Source organism: Garra rufa, chromosome 3 (genome assembly GCF_049309525.1).
Source record: "Garra rufa chromosome 3, GarRuf1.0, whole genome shotgun sequence".
Taxonomy (NCBI): domain Eukaryota; kingdom Metazoa; phylum Chordata; class Actinopteri; order Cypriniformes; family Cyprinidae; genus Garra; species Garra rufa.
In genome coordinates this window covers 18,460,828-18,477,958 of record NC_133363.1, presented here as the reverse complement: position 1 = coordinate 18,477,958, position 17,131 = coordinate 18,460,828, and the positions used below count along the sequence as shown (strand labels likewise).

The 17,131-nt window shown below is 35.3% G+C and overlaps 1 protein-coding gene across 1 annotated transcript in view; it reads right to left on the bottom strand.

Annotated features, from left to right (window-relative positions):
* pcxb (pyruvate carboxylase b) overlaps positions 1-11,305 on the bottom strand; it is a 315,031-nt gene extending 303,726 nt beyond the window's left edge. The window contains exons 1-4 of the mRNA XM_073835799.1: positions 11,069-11,305; positions 4,540-4,682; positions 3,843-4,027; positions 3,043-3,208 (exon numbers count right to left, since the gene is read on the bottom strand). Of these exons, the coding sequence (XP_073691900.1) occupies positions 3,043-3,208; positions 3,843-4,027; positions 4,540-4,681 (493 nt within the window). The 5' untranslated portion in view covers position 4,682; positions 11,069-11,305. The remainder of the gene's footprint in view (positions 1-3,042; positions 3,209-3,842; positions 4,028-4,539; positions 4,683-11,068) is intronic.
* Between the last annotated feature and the right edge of the window lie 5,826 nt (positions 11,306-17,131).

Sequence of the window (17,131 nt, the reverse complement as noted above, 5' to 3'; positions counted from 1 at the left end):
TCAGTATCTCTAGGAACTTTAAATGTCTTGGAAAACTTCATATAGCCTTAGACTTTCTAAAGTAATAAAATTGTTTCTTCTCTATAGCTTTTGTGAGAGCTTTGTTGACTTTGTCATATTTGATACTCAACTTCAGCACATGCATGGGCCAAATGCGTTTATGTGTAACAGCTCAAGCTAATTCTGTTTTCTAATAGAGTTTCTAAAGGTTTAATTGTGTTTAAGACAATTTTGTTCCCCACCATACAAATAAATGACAAAAAAACAGCAATGTTGAATAGGGGTTGAATAATTATGACATAGCTGTGTTATTAAAAATCCAAGAACTCAAAAATATAACATTAGATATTGACATTATTACTTTTAACATGCCAGTAATCTGTTATAGATGCAATTTTCATGAAGTCCTGGATCTTCAGAATAGCTTGTATTTGTGAAGTACTGCAGTCTCTCGGGGGTTGAATAATTTTGATTGCAACTGTACAGGTAGAAACAGAATCTTACTGACTCATACAGCCTTGTTATCTACGCAAAGCCCTTTTGTGGCCACATTTTATCACAATGTCAAGGACGTGAAGGGTAGTTATTTTTTCTTAAAATAAATGAAGAATTATGCGAAGAATTACTGAAATGCAGCATTATACAGCATTTCCCATATTTCCCAAAGAGAAATATGCTATGTTATTTCCAATGACCAGACACAGAAATATTCACTTTATAAAGGTAATGAAAAGAATACGCAGAATTGCTATGTGTGAATTTTTGAGCCTGATCTCCATTGAATAATTAATGACATTCTTTAGAAGTTTCATTGATTTTTCAGGAACAAGGACATGTAAAATAATAACATGTTAATTGGGGCATTCAGGTTAAACACTCGAAGACCACTAGACCTACTAAAACACCTAACAAGGTTATATCACGCTGATTGACAGCCTTGACAGTTATTCATGTAAACACAGCTGGCTATGACTAAAGTAAACGTGAAGTAAAAGTAACAGATGGGACAAAAAAAACAAAATGTGTCAAAAGATCTGTTATGTGATTACACGTTATAGCATAAATGCAATAGTAGTGTCATAAAAGCCTCTTACACTGAACCGTTTTTTTCTCATTATATGGCCTTTTTTTATTTAACTTGATTTTCTGAGCAGCAAATTCAGTCATTTTTCACTGTTTGTATATGCTAGTTTGTGTACATTCCAGACAGACTGTCAGTCAGTCAGATATATGCAGCTGCAGAGCCATACATGACAGCAGTTTCCGACTATCATTCTCAGTATAGAAGTTAAGGCAGAGTTGAGGAATGTCTAGCCTCATTCTACCACTGACACTAACCAAAAGTTCAAGAGTCAATAAGCTACACCTTAACTTCCTATCTAAGACTTCTGGTCAAAAACTGCTGTCATGACTCTGCTGCTTGGCAGAAGAATTTGTAGATTTTTCTCTTTTTGCAGGGTACATTGTTAAGCCAGAATAGGTGATGGCATGTATTTATTTAACCAATTAGTTCAAAGCACTGATTTATTCAGGAAAAGAGTGTTTATGAGTCATTGATTCATCCAATTTGTTCATAAACTTTCAAAAAGCAGTTTTATTCTACACTGCCATTTTGCCATTTGTTAAAATCTTCAGCTCCATCAACTAAAGTAAATTATATGAGCAATATCACACTCGTAGATGTGAGATATGGCTGTATATCGGCACTGCTGTGATTTGGCCGTACAGTAGGTAATCACTGCATGCTGATATACAGCCATATCTCACGTCTACGAGTGTGATAGTGTGTTTATACAACAGTTCGATAGCACAAGTGTGTAAATACATAAGAAACAACAGGGAAGTGTCTTTAAAAACCTCTTTTGTGCAGAACTACTTCCTTCCGCCATGGATTAAAATCTCAGGCTGACAGTTAAACAGCTGAGCCCAAGCCTCTATTACTAATTCCAAAACGTCACTTTAGAACTAGTAACGGACAAATGTTGAGTTGCTTCCTTTAAAACTTATTGTATTACTGTATTAAAAGCTCACTGTATTATGAAGAGTTTAATGAGAGAGAGATGGTGATTACTTGCATCTGACGCAGCATTCATTCTTCATATTCACGATGAAACATTAGTTTGAATGTCCACTGAGGAAAGCTTTATCTTTGTCATAACTTTAATATCCTTAGCTTTGCTCAGTGCAATTGTTAACTGCATCAAGCTGTTGTTGAAACTAAAAAGAACTTCCGTTTCTAACGGGTTTATTTTTCAGTATAAAAGTCCCTCTTGCTGACTCTTTTTGTCATCCAATGGCGGAACAATGTAACTAAAATCACCATCATGAACACACACACCGTTTCTCAATACTAAACATTTTTAAATACTACTATTATTTATATAAAATATTATTTATTGAATAATAATATTTAATAAACAACAACAGCCATCATAAATCTGCTAGGCAATTCAGTCAAACGTACAAAGGCAGCACTCTGATATACAGCATTGAATTTACATAAACATGATGAGATTTTGCCAAAATTCGTTACATTTATCCAAAATGAATTATATCTCATGTTTAACCACTATAGAGACACCAGAGTCAGCAGTAAATTCCAGAAGATGTGGCCAAGGTGCAGGTTCATGAGTGCAGAATGGCTGCTCACAATCCGAAGCTCTCATGTCCAAAAACATAGATGCAAATTTTCAAATATATGTTATCTTTATTAAAAAACTGCATATTTGAACTATGAACAAGCACATTCAACAGTAATATTTATAAAATGATACTGGATTTGGGCGTCCGCTATTACACTCGCTGTAAGAAGTACTGCAAAATGTGATACGATTACAAACTGTGAAACGGCTGTTGGAGCTCTGATAATGCTCTAATATCGCACTCCTATCCGCCAATTTGATTCGAGGACCAGAAAAAACTGTTGCATAAATAAATATAGAATTTCATTATTATATTGCAAATACCCTAGGATTGCCCTGGTACTGTTTACCCCAGCCCCATGTATAAAGGAATCTCAGAGGGAAAAGAGTTTTTTGGTACCTGCTTTTATGGCCAGGGCACGGGCTTCCACTTTATCCCCCATCTTGCGCACCACCTCTGGGGAAGGACCAATGAATCTTACCCCGGCATCAGCACAGGCTTGGGCAAAGTCTGAGCGCTCTGATAAAAAGCCATAACCAGGGTGGATTGCATCCACATTATTTTCCTGAGAGGGAGAAAAGCACAGGCAGAGAAACGCAGAAGGGACAAGAGATAGAAAGACAGAGAGAAAAGAGAGCAGAATGAAAAAAACATTAGTCAGGGATGTGTATGTGGCACAGCAGTCAGGCCTAATTATTCTGATGCTGGAAAATACTAATTTCATTAAAATCCCAATCAGAGAGAATTTGAAAGGCCTCTCTCTCTCTGTTGGCTGACTGCGTGCAACATGGTAATTGCATTGGAGAAAGACTAATTATTCTGAGACCGTCTGCTGAGGTTAGAGACAATGATGTTGGCTGCTTGTTCGGTTTTAATACGGTGTGGTGTTGTGTGTGTGTTATGCTTTGTGTTTATGCATTATTAGTGCATTGTTGTGGTGGCTAAGCTGCTGGTTTGAGAGATGAGCTGCCTGTGGCATAATGAGGGAGTTCGCCAAAGGATCTGAATCTGGCTGGCATCTCTGACACTGTTCCAAAAAAACAGGAATGGATCTATTTGAGCACCATATAGTGAAGTGCTGATGTGAATACTAAGCACTGGAAGAGATGCGTTTAGTGCACTTTGCAGACAGGTCGTCATTCAGAGTGTGACAGATAAGGTGAATCACAGTCTGACGGATAGATATATAAATGCCTAACCTTAGCCACTTTGATTATGTCGGGAATATGGAGATAGGCTGCGACAGGGGACAGGCCTCTGCCAATGAGGTAAGCCTCATCTGCCTTCTGTCTGTGCATCTGCCCTGTGTCCTGCTCTGAATATACAGCCACTGTACGGATTCCAAGCTCTGTGCATGCCCGAAATACCCGGATGGCTATTTCACCTGATGGGAGAAAGAGAAACGATTTTAAAACAAGAAAAAAATCTATTCAAATTTGTGAAATGTATACTGTGGTTAGTGGATGGTAGTGGTAGTTCACCCCAAAATGAGCCCTTCCTCAAAGGACAAAACAATGACAACAAAAAGCATCATAAAATTGACTGAAAAAAATGGTATAAAAGGGAAATCATAATTTTTGGAGGTACAGGCATCAAAGAGTTTCGAAAATCCCTGCGAAAACCCCCTAAGAGGCCATGTGTTAGCATGCAGATTTGACAAGTGACTGAATAAATAATAACACAAGGATCGGATGAGTAAATAATGACAAGAGAGTGGGTAAATAAAAACAAGTAAACCACTTTAGAAATTAATTTAAAATTAAATTAATTTAAAATGCAGCACTCCTGCGCCTGTGTGTATTTAGATTTTCAGAGCACTAATCCATGGATCAGGCTTCCACTTTCAGGTCTTTTCGCTGTTTGCAAAATATTTAATCTCGGGATTACAAGTTTTACCTCTGTTTGCCACCATGACCTTTTTGATTGGTCGATACTCCAGGCTTTGGGGAGACAAGTGGGCAGAACGACAAAACAAACCCGCTCTTCTGATGAGCAGGATGCCCATCTTCCCCCTGGACCCTCCCAAATGCAGAAGCATCCTAGAGAAATTCAAACAGAAAAGACAACGATGAACAAATCGCTCCTTCATAAATTAGTTTTAAAAAATACGGACAGTGGAGGAGTCTAAATTGAATGATCTGTAGCTACACACTTAACATACATAAACATACATAAACCGAAGCTCCTGATGCCTTACTGTATTCACCAAAATAACAGGTAAGTTAAACTTTAACGACCCGCTAAGTGTTTCAAAACTCTTCATTTTCCACAAGATATGTAGATCTACACCATCCATATTGTTTTGAATCTGCTGTAGTAAGGGACTGCTGCCACCTTGTGGTCATCAATTAAACTGTTTCATTCTTGCGTCTTTCCATGTTGATGTATTGTTTCTGTGTGTGAGAGCATTACATTTTGAGGACCAAATGTCCCCACAATATAGTAATATCAGTCAATTTTGACCTTGTGGGGACATGTTTGGTACCCATAAGGAAAACAGCTTATAAATTATATAGAATAAAGTGTTTTGAAAATCTAAAACATCAGATAGTTTTGTGTGAGGGAAAGGTTTAGAGGTAGGATAAAGATAAGGGGATAGAAAATACAGTTTGTACAGTATAAAAATCATTATGTCTATGGAATGTCCTTACAAAAAAAATGCAAACCAGTATCTCTCTCTGTGTGTGTGTGTGTGTGTGTGTGTGTGTGTGTGTGTGTGTGTGTGTGTGTGTGTGTACCTGGTATTCATTTGGTCCCCACAAGGATAGGAATACCAGTAGATTTTGACCTTGTGAGGACATTTCTCAGGTCCCCATGAGGAAACAGGCTTATAAAGCATGCACAATGAGATTTTTTGATGAAGTAAAAGTGTGCACAATCTCCTGTGAGGGCTAGGTTTAGGTGTAGGGTAGGTGTAGGGTGATAGAAAGTACGGTTTGTACAGTATAAAAACCATTACGCCTATGGAATGTCCCCATAAAACATGTAAACCCAACATGCGTGTGTGTGTGTGTGTGTGTGTGTGTGTGTGTGTGTGTGTGGGGCTACCCTGTTGAAAAAAAAACAGCATATGCTGGTTAGGTATGTTTTGATGCTTGGATGCTGGTTAAGTTTTGACGCTGGTTTAAGCTGGTCCTTGGCTGGTTTAAGCTGGTCTTTAGCTGGTTTATGCTGGTCTTTAGCTGGTTTATGCTGGTCTTTAGCTGGTTTATGCTGGTCTTTTGCTGGTCCTTTTGCTGGTTTATGCTGGTCCTTCACCAGCACATGACCAGCATAAACCAGCATCAAAACATACCTAACCAGCATCCCAGCATCAAATTTAACTAACCAGCATATGCTGTTTTTTCACCTGGGTAGGTATCTTTGAGTTTATCATAATGTTTTAAAGCATTAGTTTACTTCACAGTTTTTAACTACAAATGCTCGTCTTGTCTAGCTCTTCGATGCATATGCGCACTGAGGTTTATACCCTAACTGTCTTGAACTGGAGTGCACAGACTATGCATGCACATTGCAGAGCTAAAAAAAGAGCATTTGTGGTTAAAATGTGTATAAATTGTACATTTTTTAAGAAAATAATCAATCTTTTCACTAGATAAGACCCTTCTTCCTCGGCTGGGATCGTTTAGAACCCTTTGAAGCTGCATTTAAACTGCATTTCAGAAGTTCAAAATTGTGGGGACCATAGATGTCCACTATATGGAGAAAATTCCTAAAATGTTTTCCTCAAAAAAACATAATTTCTTATATCCGTAGAAAAATGACATGAACATCTTGCATGACAAGGGTATAAGTAAATTATCTGGGGGAAGCCGTGGCCTAGTGGTTAGAGAGTTGGACTCAATACCACGACTGAGGTGAGACCCATGAGCAAGGCACCGAACTCCCAACTGTTTCCAGGGTGCCACGGCAATATGGCTGCCCACTGCTCCGGGTGTGTGTTCACTACTGTGTGTGTTTACTTGGAAGGGTTAAATGCAGAGCACAAATTCCGATTATGGGGCACCATACTTAGCCTTGGCTTTCCTTTTCCTAAACTTTTGTGCACTAATCCTTTAAATAAAATGTAGCACACAACATCAAAATAATCTCATTTCAAGACCACTTTCAATATGTCAGTTATATATTCAGAACAACTACCAACAAAGATGCTGCTTGATGAATTATACAGAGCCATCAGAAGTTTGAAATTGGCAAGACATTTATACCAATGTATAGAAAATGTATACTTCTCTGATAGGTCTAACAAAACTGTTCCATTGTGTCTGTTCAAATGTATTTAGAGTGTGTATGTGTGTTTCAGTGGGAAGCAAACTACAAATTACGCCCAGGTATGCTAACTCTCATTTCACTGTTTTACTCTATTTCTGTCTGTGTCTCACCTACACTGTCTCAGATGGCAGACATAATATTAAAACACATTTTTTTCACCCACTTGTGTATTCAATGTGAACACCAACCTTTTAAACAGCACTGCATTGCAAATTTAGAAGTTTGATTTTTCTTTGTTTGGCTTCTAGTACTAATTACAAATGTATGCTGATATTTATCATTAAATAAAAACAGTGATTTAGGCATGTTGCTATGCAGTTGCTAGGTAGCTGCTTTATGTCCCAAGCAATGCTTAATTTTGTTCAGTCTGTGGTGTAAAAAGGTTGCATTAGCAATTAAAGAAAAACACCTAAGCAAAACATGGTCAGGTCGAAGTGTCTGAAAAACTTTTGGTGCCAGACTGGTTTAATGTACTGGTAGTCACTGTAGGAAGAATTTTTGGGTATAATATGTTACAGTTTACTTTGTTCTGCTATCCTCACTTACAGAAATGAACTATAGTGTGTGTCCTGCACCCACTAGTAAAAAACATCAAAAAATATATCTGGAGTCTGAATCATTTTTGTTTGACTGTATGAGTTAAAGAAATATTAATACAAGCCTTAGATAGCATTAGTAGACAAGCAGATACATATTGAGAGGCACAGTTCCTCAGTATAGACATGAAAGACAGGAAAGTGTTTGTAAGTGAATGGAGCAAATTCTTGACTGGAATGTAGGTTAAATGTCATAGGTCAAATGCAGTAGTGGCTGGATAAAAGAGTCAGTGGGTTTGTAGCTCATAAACAGAGAAAAACTTTGACCTAAAGAGTTAGTGGGTGATTAGGTGTCCCTTCATCAAGACTCCTTTGTCAACATGAACTTCGATCGTGTGGGAAAATCCAATGAACAACCTCATTTTTTAAAGTGTATTAGCTGCTTTGTGTTAAGCTTCCCTCTTCTGGAAAGGAAAAACATATTTTTTCATAATAAACCATAATTTAGATGGCTGTGGCACACCTATGAACCTGACGATGGCTCAGAGAGGGGAAATTACAGAGAAAATATAACGATCAGCCTATTGGTGCCTTCGGAAATTGCTCAGTTAGCGTTAAATTACTCTGAACACTGCCCTAAAAGGCCAAGCTGGGTAAAATCAACATGCTCAACCACCTCCGTACACAATCTAAATAGAGCCATACATCAGCAGAGCTTTTTTTGGGGCCTTTTGTTGCTCGCTGTTGCTGTCTTTTCAGTCTATTCCCTCACCTCTCCTTCCACCTGACTAACACTTCCTGGGATGTTTGTCCATTAGAGCTCTTTCAGATAGATGTTCTGTGTCTTTACATTTTGAGCAGTGCAAATGTTCTGCCATTAGGCCAGATGAGACATGCTTAAGCAATACAAACACAAATTCAAACTTTATGGATTTACAATCTGAGCTAATATTAACCCCAGACGTCAATATGGACATGCTTAAACTGAAACTGTGAAAAAGAAGAAAATTATAGGCAACACACTGTGTTAAGAGTCAGGGGGTGTAAACCTTTGAACAAAATGATGTGTTTTCTTTACACATTTTTTGTTTTTCCATTTACATGTAGTATTGCACTTCAGAAGCTACATAAATATTTACAGAAGACAATATAAGTGCAATTTACCCTGATTATACCATTCAGAAAGTTTACACCCCCTGCTCTTAATGCATAGTGTTGCTTTCTTGAGCATCAGTGAATGTTTTTATCTTTTGTAATAGTTATGTATGAGTCCCTCAATTGTGCTTAGTGTGAAAAGATGGATCTCATACATTCTTTTTTGGAAATGGTTTAAATATGCAGATGCTGCTGGAAAAACAAAGAAAATGTGGATTTTTCTGGAGGATTTTTCTGAAGAAATACTGCACAGGACAAACAAAGGACTCATGTCACAAAGCATAAAATCAGTCGTGGATCCAGGAAACAACACACAGGATTAAGAATCACGTGTATGAAAACTTTTGAATGGAGTGATTTTTATAAATCCAGTTATTGTTTTGTCTTGTGGAGTATATATAAACATCTGTTATGCGAAATAGCTTATTCAGGACAGTACTAAATAAAAAATATCATACAATTTTCATGATCCCTCATATTTTTTAACATTTTGCATATTCTGCAATGGGTATGTAAACTTATGGGCACAACTATGAATGAATGAGAAGGTGTGTCCAAACTTTTGGTCTGTACTGTATATTTTTCTGTTTATTAAAGTTTTTACTCTACATTTGTGCAGATTTCAGTGGGTTAGTGATATTTTTTAAATATATATAAATTAATAAATATTTTTAAAATGGGTTTTTATACAAAAACTGCTTTTTTATGTAAAATTCACTTTATAAAAGACCCACATTTCTAACTTTAATTCATGGGGATAACATGGATAATTTCACATGGTTTAGTGTAAGATTTTTGCCCATCTTTTGGAAAATCCAGTTTTTTAAAAGTAAAAAAAAACAAAACAACTACAAATAACTTTTACCAGTAGGTGGCTGCAGAGCTCCACTATTTGCTATTTGCTATTTGACCACCTGAAAGATATTTTTTCACAAGTTTTTTTCAGTTGGTCTGTACTATATATATATATATATATATATATTAATAACATCTATGAAGCATATTATTATTATTATTATTATTAAGAAATGTACACAATATATTATAATATACACAACAATATGGTTGTTATATATTGTCCCTTTCAATGAGACACACTGACAAAGTTTTGTTTTGTTTTGCAACTTCAAACACACAATGCGGAGAACCTCTAGCCTTTAACTCCCCTCAGTAAACCAATTCAGACTCTGTGATTGACTCTTTGATGTGTAGTACATGAGCACTGTTATCTGTCAAGAACAAATTATTCCATCCTCCTTTGATGAGCTTTACGTGAACAGCGTGTTCAAAGTTGGGGGTCTTCTTCTTTGTTTGTTTCTCTGTGGTGTTTTGTAATCATTTACATATTGAACAACACCAGACTGGACTCTGTACAGGGTATTTTATCCTGTCTGGAGTTGAATGATGAATAAGTTAATGATAACAAAATACAATTGATTTGCCAAGTTGCTCGAATATCAATCCAAGTCAAGAAGATATCAGATATGCTATCACACAAGTGGCAATTTGTTTTGATCCTTTTGGTAGTACGGCTCCATTCTATTGTTCTTGTGCAAACATTTGTCTTCTTATGTAAATAACTGTGCTGCTGATATGTCCTTAATGCTGCAAGAACAACTGAACTAGTTTATGTTGCACAGTTCCGCACCAAACCCCTGACCAAAGTTCGTGCATTCCGCACAGTGTTAAGATTCAACTTTACACACAGTTTATGTATTCCACTGTCCTGTATCCCTTCCTGAAACAATCGTGCACGTGCATACTTAGACTCTAAATCACACATTGACCAAATTTACGTTAAACTGATATTAAAATGCTGTCTGTTAAGCTGATAAGCTAATAATTATTTGCATGTTGAAGTCAATAATCAATAAATGTTTTAAAATATTACAATACTATACAATTTTGTATAGTAAATTACAATACTAATGAGTCATTTTAAATGCTACAAAAGAAAATGTTGACATCACACCATTACTGTGCAGTATAAAAGTGGATTTTCATTTAGAAATTGTAATTTAAATATTACATGAGACAGATAATACATTAGATGAACTATAAATGAGCATATGTGAGGGTAAAGCTACTCTAAATATAAAAATAGAGAAAACACAAGCAATTAAATATCCAAAATTAATCAACATGTTTACAGTTTTAACCAGTACTGGCCAATATCCGATATAGTACCAATACAGCATTTGGGTGGTTCTACATATGACCAAATCCTCATGTATGAAAATTCACTGAAAACAAGCACATAATCTGATACAGAATACACAGTCACTCAAATCATAATACTGACATAGTAGTAGTTTTATCACCATGTGCACTTGATCTCTGAATACACACACACTTCAAAACAAAGTTAACAGCATGAGGCTTACCCTGCAACATGAAAACTATCTAATACATTTCCCCTCAAAACAGTGAATACCCAACAGACCACACACAGCTGTACTCACTTGTCTAGTCAAGTCCAGACTCAGTGCAGGTGTCAGATGCAAACAAATGAATGGGCCAGAAAGTTCTGCTGCAGTTCTGCGATACAATGGGCAGATCCAGAGAACGGAGAGTGTTGGCAGCGTTGTGACATGCACCCAGGCATATACACTATCATGTACACAGTCAGAACTGCTCTTCTGTCACACTGGCTGTGAGACTGGAAGGGAAGGCCTGGATTCTGTTAATATCTTTCTGTCTCTCTCACTCACTCACTCACTCTCACTTCTGACCTCGCTCTTTCGCTCACTCTCTCACTAGATGCAGGTTTTCATCCTCTGATGATTACGTAACACTAACACACCCCCGTGCACATGAGCCAAACACAGACACTCTGTTTCCACTAGCAAAGAGCGGCAGGATTTAAATATTGAGATGGGAGGGAGAGAGGGGGGGCGGTAGGTTTTTGATAAATGTTGTGCATTATATGATGGAGGGAGAGTGTAGGAAATGAAACCAAACACAAGAATATTGTTATTAATGTCTTATAACTATAAGAACCCAAAATCAGTTTTCCTTGGCCCTTTGATTTGGGTGCAACCCATGGATCCAAACGACAGTCCAGCTTTTAATCCCTTCTTAAGCACCCTCCATTTTGGCAAGGGGACATAAATTATATACCTATAAATCAATTGTAAATGCACTAGTCTTCAAAAGTTGGGATCAATATTTTTAAAGAAGTTTCTTATGTTCATCAAGGCTGCATTTATTTGATCAAAAATACAGGAAAAACTGTAAAAACCTGGATTATTACTGCGATTTAAAATAGATGTTTTTATGTAAATATATTACAAAATGTCATTGATTCCTGTGATCAAAGCTGTATTTTCAGCATAATTACTCCAGTCTTCAGTGTCAGATGATTCTTCACTAATATGCTGATTTATTATTGATGTCGGAAATAGTTATGCTACTTAATTTTATTTTTTATTTTTTACTTGTGATTCTTTGACGAATAAAAAGTAAAAAAAGAAAGGCATTTATTTAAAATAAAAATATTTTGTCATGATATACACTACTGTTCAACAGTCATGCGGATATTTTTTTCTTTTTTCTTTAAAGGAAATCAATACTTTTATTCAGCAAAGATGTGTTAAATTGATACAAAAAAAGTGATAGTAAGGACTATTTTGAATAAATGCTGTTCCTTTTAACTTTTTATTTGTCAATGAATCCTAAAAAAAGTATCACAGTTTTCAAAAAAAAATATTAAACTGTTTCCAACATTGCTTATAAATCAGCATATTGATAATAAATAGATGAATTTCTAAGGATTATGTGACACTGAAGACTGGAGTAATGGCTGATGAAAATTCAGCTTTGCATCACAGAAATAAAATATATTTTAAAGTCTATTATAATAGAAAACTTTTGTTTTAAATTGTAATAATATTTCACAATATTACTGTTTTTTTTTGTCTGTATTTTAAAAATAAATGCAGCCTTCATAAGCAGAAGATACTTCTTTCAAACAATAAACATTTTACTCGCAAACTTTTGATTGACAGTGTAATTGCAGCCATTGCATCCCAAACTGCATACTCCCTAAGCAGGTATTTCTTTTGAATAAGGAATTACTTCAAAAAGTAATTGTAATATAAGTTGTGTCCCAATTCAGATGCTGCATCCTTCAAAAGCTGCATTTTTAAAAATCATTCTTCGTTTCCCAAGCCATGAAAGATACAGTACAACTGATGAATCCTTTGCAGCCTGGACTAATCAAAGATTCACTGCGTGCTGTGATGATAAGAGAAAATGCCAGATTACACTTTTAATTTTAAGTAAATAAAATAGCTTTTTGGCTGATAGTAGTTCCACATGACTAAATCAAGTTATCTGGACAGTTTACTCAGTTCACTTCAGCACATCCTACATGACGTATTAGAGTACCCTATAAAAAAAGTAATAGATTTAAAATGCATTTATTTTATGTTAAGTATAGTTCTATTAACTTATTGATATAAAAATTGTAATTAAACTTTATTTGGAGTACTACTACTACTGGTTACTTACAACTTAATATTAAGCCTAAAATATATTTTAATGTCACTATTGATGAGGATTGTATGATCTTTAAATAATATATGTATTTAAATGCAAAATGTTTAAAGTGTACCTAAAGTACACTTGCAATAGTTCCACTTTAGCACAATCAAATATACTTTAGTATAGTTAAAGTTGGACTTCAGCAGTACTTTCGTACAATTAAAGTGCATTAAGTACAAAATTAGTTGTTCCAATTTAGCAGACTTTAAATACACCAAATTAGTATACTAAAAGTACAATTGCAGGGTATTTTTATTAGGTACATAATATGTAATTTATTTGTAGTATACTAACCATGAAATGAATGTATTTTAAATTTGAGTATTTTTCTTTTTTTTTTTTTTTGTCATTTTAGTATGTTTATTTTTCACTAGGGTAGACATAAAATATATCCATCGTGCTTGATACCACCACAAAACACCAACATAACAGAAAGTCTTTAAGTGCAACTATGCAAATGTTACAAAAACACTTTAAAGGTTCAAATGTTAACATATCTTACCAGGATGCATAGGAAAAATAGTCCAAAAACTGTTGAATCAAAAAATATAAAAAAAAAAATTATACAAAAAGATGCAGTCCCACACACTACAATATATATAACATATGCCTAATGAAGGTCAGTGGATTAAAATGTTGCTTGTGCTTGTGACAATAAATCTTAATATTAGGCAAGTACTGATAGTGTGTGGGATTGCATCATTTTTACATACTGTTTTTTTGCCTTTTATATAGCAGGAAAGTTTGTGATTTTGAATGTAGCCAATAAGTTGCTGTCATTTGAAACCATTTTAGTTGGCGGAGCAATAATAGACAAAGCAACTGTCAATATTGTGTTTAAATGTATGTTACTCAGTATCAATTTCTTGTTTATCAACTGTTGTATAAAAGCAATATCCTAAGCAATAACAAGCACTCTTGTTTACGGAATATTAATTATGACATATTATGAATTGCACTATGTACAGTGTGTATACTGATGTATCTAATTTGACAGTAAAAAAAAAAAAATAATACAAAAAAATAATAATAACAATACTCTTTTTCCAACACAGACTATGGCCTGTTTCTTATTCTTCAGAAACAGTGGTCAATGGTTATCCTACACTGATAAGGCAGTGAACTAATCATCTTGGAAAAATAGGTTTTACAACAGTTTATCTCCTGCTTGTTGTTCTCATGTAGAGGTGTATAGATTCCTCACCACTACTTAAGCTGATGATGAAATTTCCCACTTTCATCTCTTTGTTTCAGTTCCAGTCTCACTTATTCTTACACCCTCCCTATCTTTCTTTCTATTTCTCTCTCTGTGAGTGCATTCTAGGTTTGTCAGAGGAAGGCTGATTGTTTCAGAATGTTGCTTTGACTAGAACTTCACACTCCTAAAATAGGAATATTTTAATCACACAGTCTCTCTATTTCACATGACAGAGAAGAAAAAACAAGGCAGAGAGAAAGAAAAATAGAGAGAAATAAAATAATCATAATAACATTAGTTCACACCACTTTCAAACTGTGTCACTCTGCAGAGGTTTAGCAGAGATAATTTAACACATTTGTGACACAAATGACAGTAATGACAACTGTTTAAAGTGTGTCTGTACTAGACAAAAAGCATCTCATTAGGTGTTCATGACCTTCTTATTGCGACAAAACCAAGATTAAATGGCTGATGCTTTGGAATAGAAATATTTTCATAAACGTTACTGACTAATAGCCTTTCTGATTGTATCACCTGAAAAACGTTTTTCCCTCCAAGAGGATCATGTATTCATGATTATGATCAAACATCAACACCTGAAGAGCTTTCTATGCTAGAACACACAACGTAATATGCTGGAAATGGCAGAAGACATCTCATGTTTTCTTTTTTCTTTATTGCAGCTGCTGGCTTTATATTGTTAAAGGAAAACCCACATAAAGATAAGAATAATGATAAGGAGGCCTTCAAAGCATTAAATACTAAATATATGGCATGGTAGATAAAATACTCCATCTCCATGTAACATTTTAAATAGACATCAAAGATTATGCTTCTTGTGGCATAACAAGCCATCTGTGTATCTTATCACACTCTTGGTCTTTTATCAAGCATTGCCTTTAAATCAATGTTGATCCAATGGAAAGGAGAGAAAAGAATGTCAGTAGGCAATGTGTTAATTTTATTGCAGCACATGTAAACAAAAAGTATCATCTGCCAAGGCCAAACTAGTGATGTCAGAGGCATGTCCAAATCAAACAGATTGCCACACTAGCCAACAATCCTCCTTAATCATTAGAGGGTGATAATTCAAAAGCTTTCTGCACGAGAGCTATATAATCAGAGATGTGCATGTACTGTAGACTACCCATAAAATCTTTATTATAATGGAGAAATTAAAAGGGTCATGAATTTGAAAATCAAATTTTCCTTGTAACATATACAGTGCCCTCTAATAATATTTGCACCCTTGGTAAATATGAGTAAAGGTGACTGTGAAAACACATCTTTCTCAGACCACATTGCTAAAACTGTCCGGTACTGCAGAATTGCTTTATTTAACATCAGTAAGATCAGGCTCTTTCTTTCGGAATATGCATCACAACTCATTGTTCAAGCTCTTGTTCTTTCCAGGCTGGAATATTTCAATGCTCTTTTAGCAGGTCTTCCAGCCAGTTCTATATCAATTTTTTACAATTAATCCAGAATGCGGCTGCAAGATTCATTTTTAATGAGCCGAAAAGAACGCACATCACACATCAATTTGCACTGGCTACCAATAGCTGTTCGCATTAAAATTCAAGGCATTAATGTTTGCCTACAAAACCACCACTTTCACATTAAATGTACCCTTCTGGTGGAATGACCTGCCAAACTCAATCCGAACAGCTGAGTCCTTAGCCATCTTCAAGAATCGGCTAAAAACACATCTCTTCCATCTTTATTTGACCCTCTAATTCTAGCACCCTCTATTCTAATTCTATTCTATTCTACCCTTTTAGACTTATTCTCTATTAATTTACTTACTAATTGTTTTCTTAAAAAAAACTACTAACACTAGCTTCTCTGTTCTTGTTGTATTCTATCTCTATTAATTTACTTACTGCTTGTTTTCTTAAAAAACAACAACAACAACAACAACAAAATAACACTAGCTTCTCTGTTCTTGTTGTATTCTATCTATTTTTAGGCCTCTAACACTAGCTTGCTTTTTCTTTTTTCTCTTTTTTATTCTATCTATTTTCTTTTTATTTATTATTTAATTAAAAAAAAACCTTGATACATGTACTGTGTTAGGCTAAATGAGACTTGTCATAGCACTTGCATGTTATTGCTCTTTTGTTGTTTTTGATTGCTTCCATTGTCCTCTTTTGCAAGTTGCTTTGGATAAAAGCATCTGCTAAATGTCTAAATGTAAATGTAAAACAATGGAAATTGGGGGGAAAATCTCAATATGAAATAAACATTTTTCTCAAGTTCAGGTTGCCCACAATTATTGGCACCCAATTATTGCAACGTCCTTTTCCAAAGATAACAGCTTTGAGTTTTCTCCTGTAATGCCTGATGACCCTGTTGAAAACAAAAAACAAAACAGCATATACTATTCAGGACCTCTGTTAAGTTGGCAGCCCATAAAAAGAAATAATCACCAAAACTATTCCATTCGTTTGTGCAACATTTGTGCTGATTTGTGCCGCAAAAATGAACATGTGTGCGGCATTTGGTGTGGAGAGCGACTTGAATTAAGCTAGTCAATATTAATAATAATGAATATTTGTTAGTGAAAACTTGGAGCTGACTAAACTTAAAAGTTTAAAGCAGCACGAACACTAACTTTTTTTTTTACTCTGCAGCGGCGCTAAGGTTGTGGTCACATGGTTTCTTTTAGCGGCACAAACTGGCAAAATCCACAAACGAATGGCACAGGTTTGGAAAGATTTAGATGGCATGGGGTGGAGAGTGACGTCACTGTCCTGTTTTGTACTTGTTATTTCTGAGG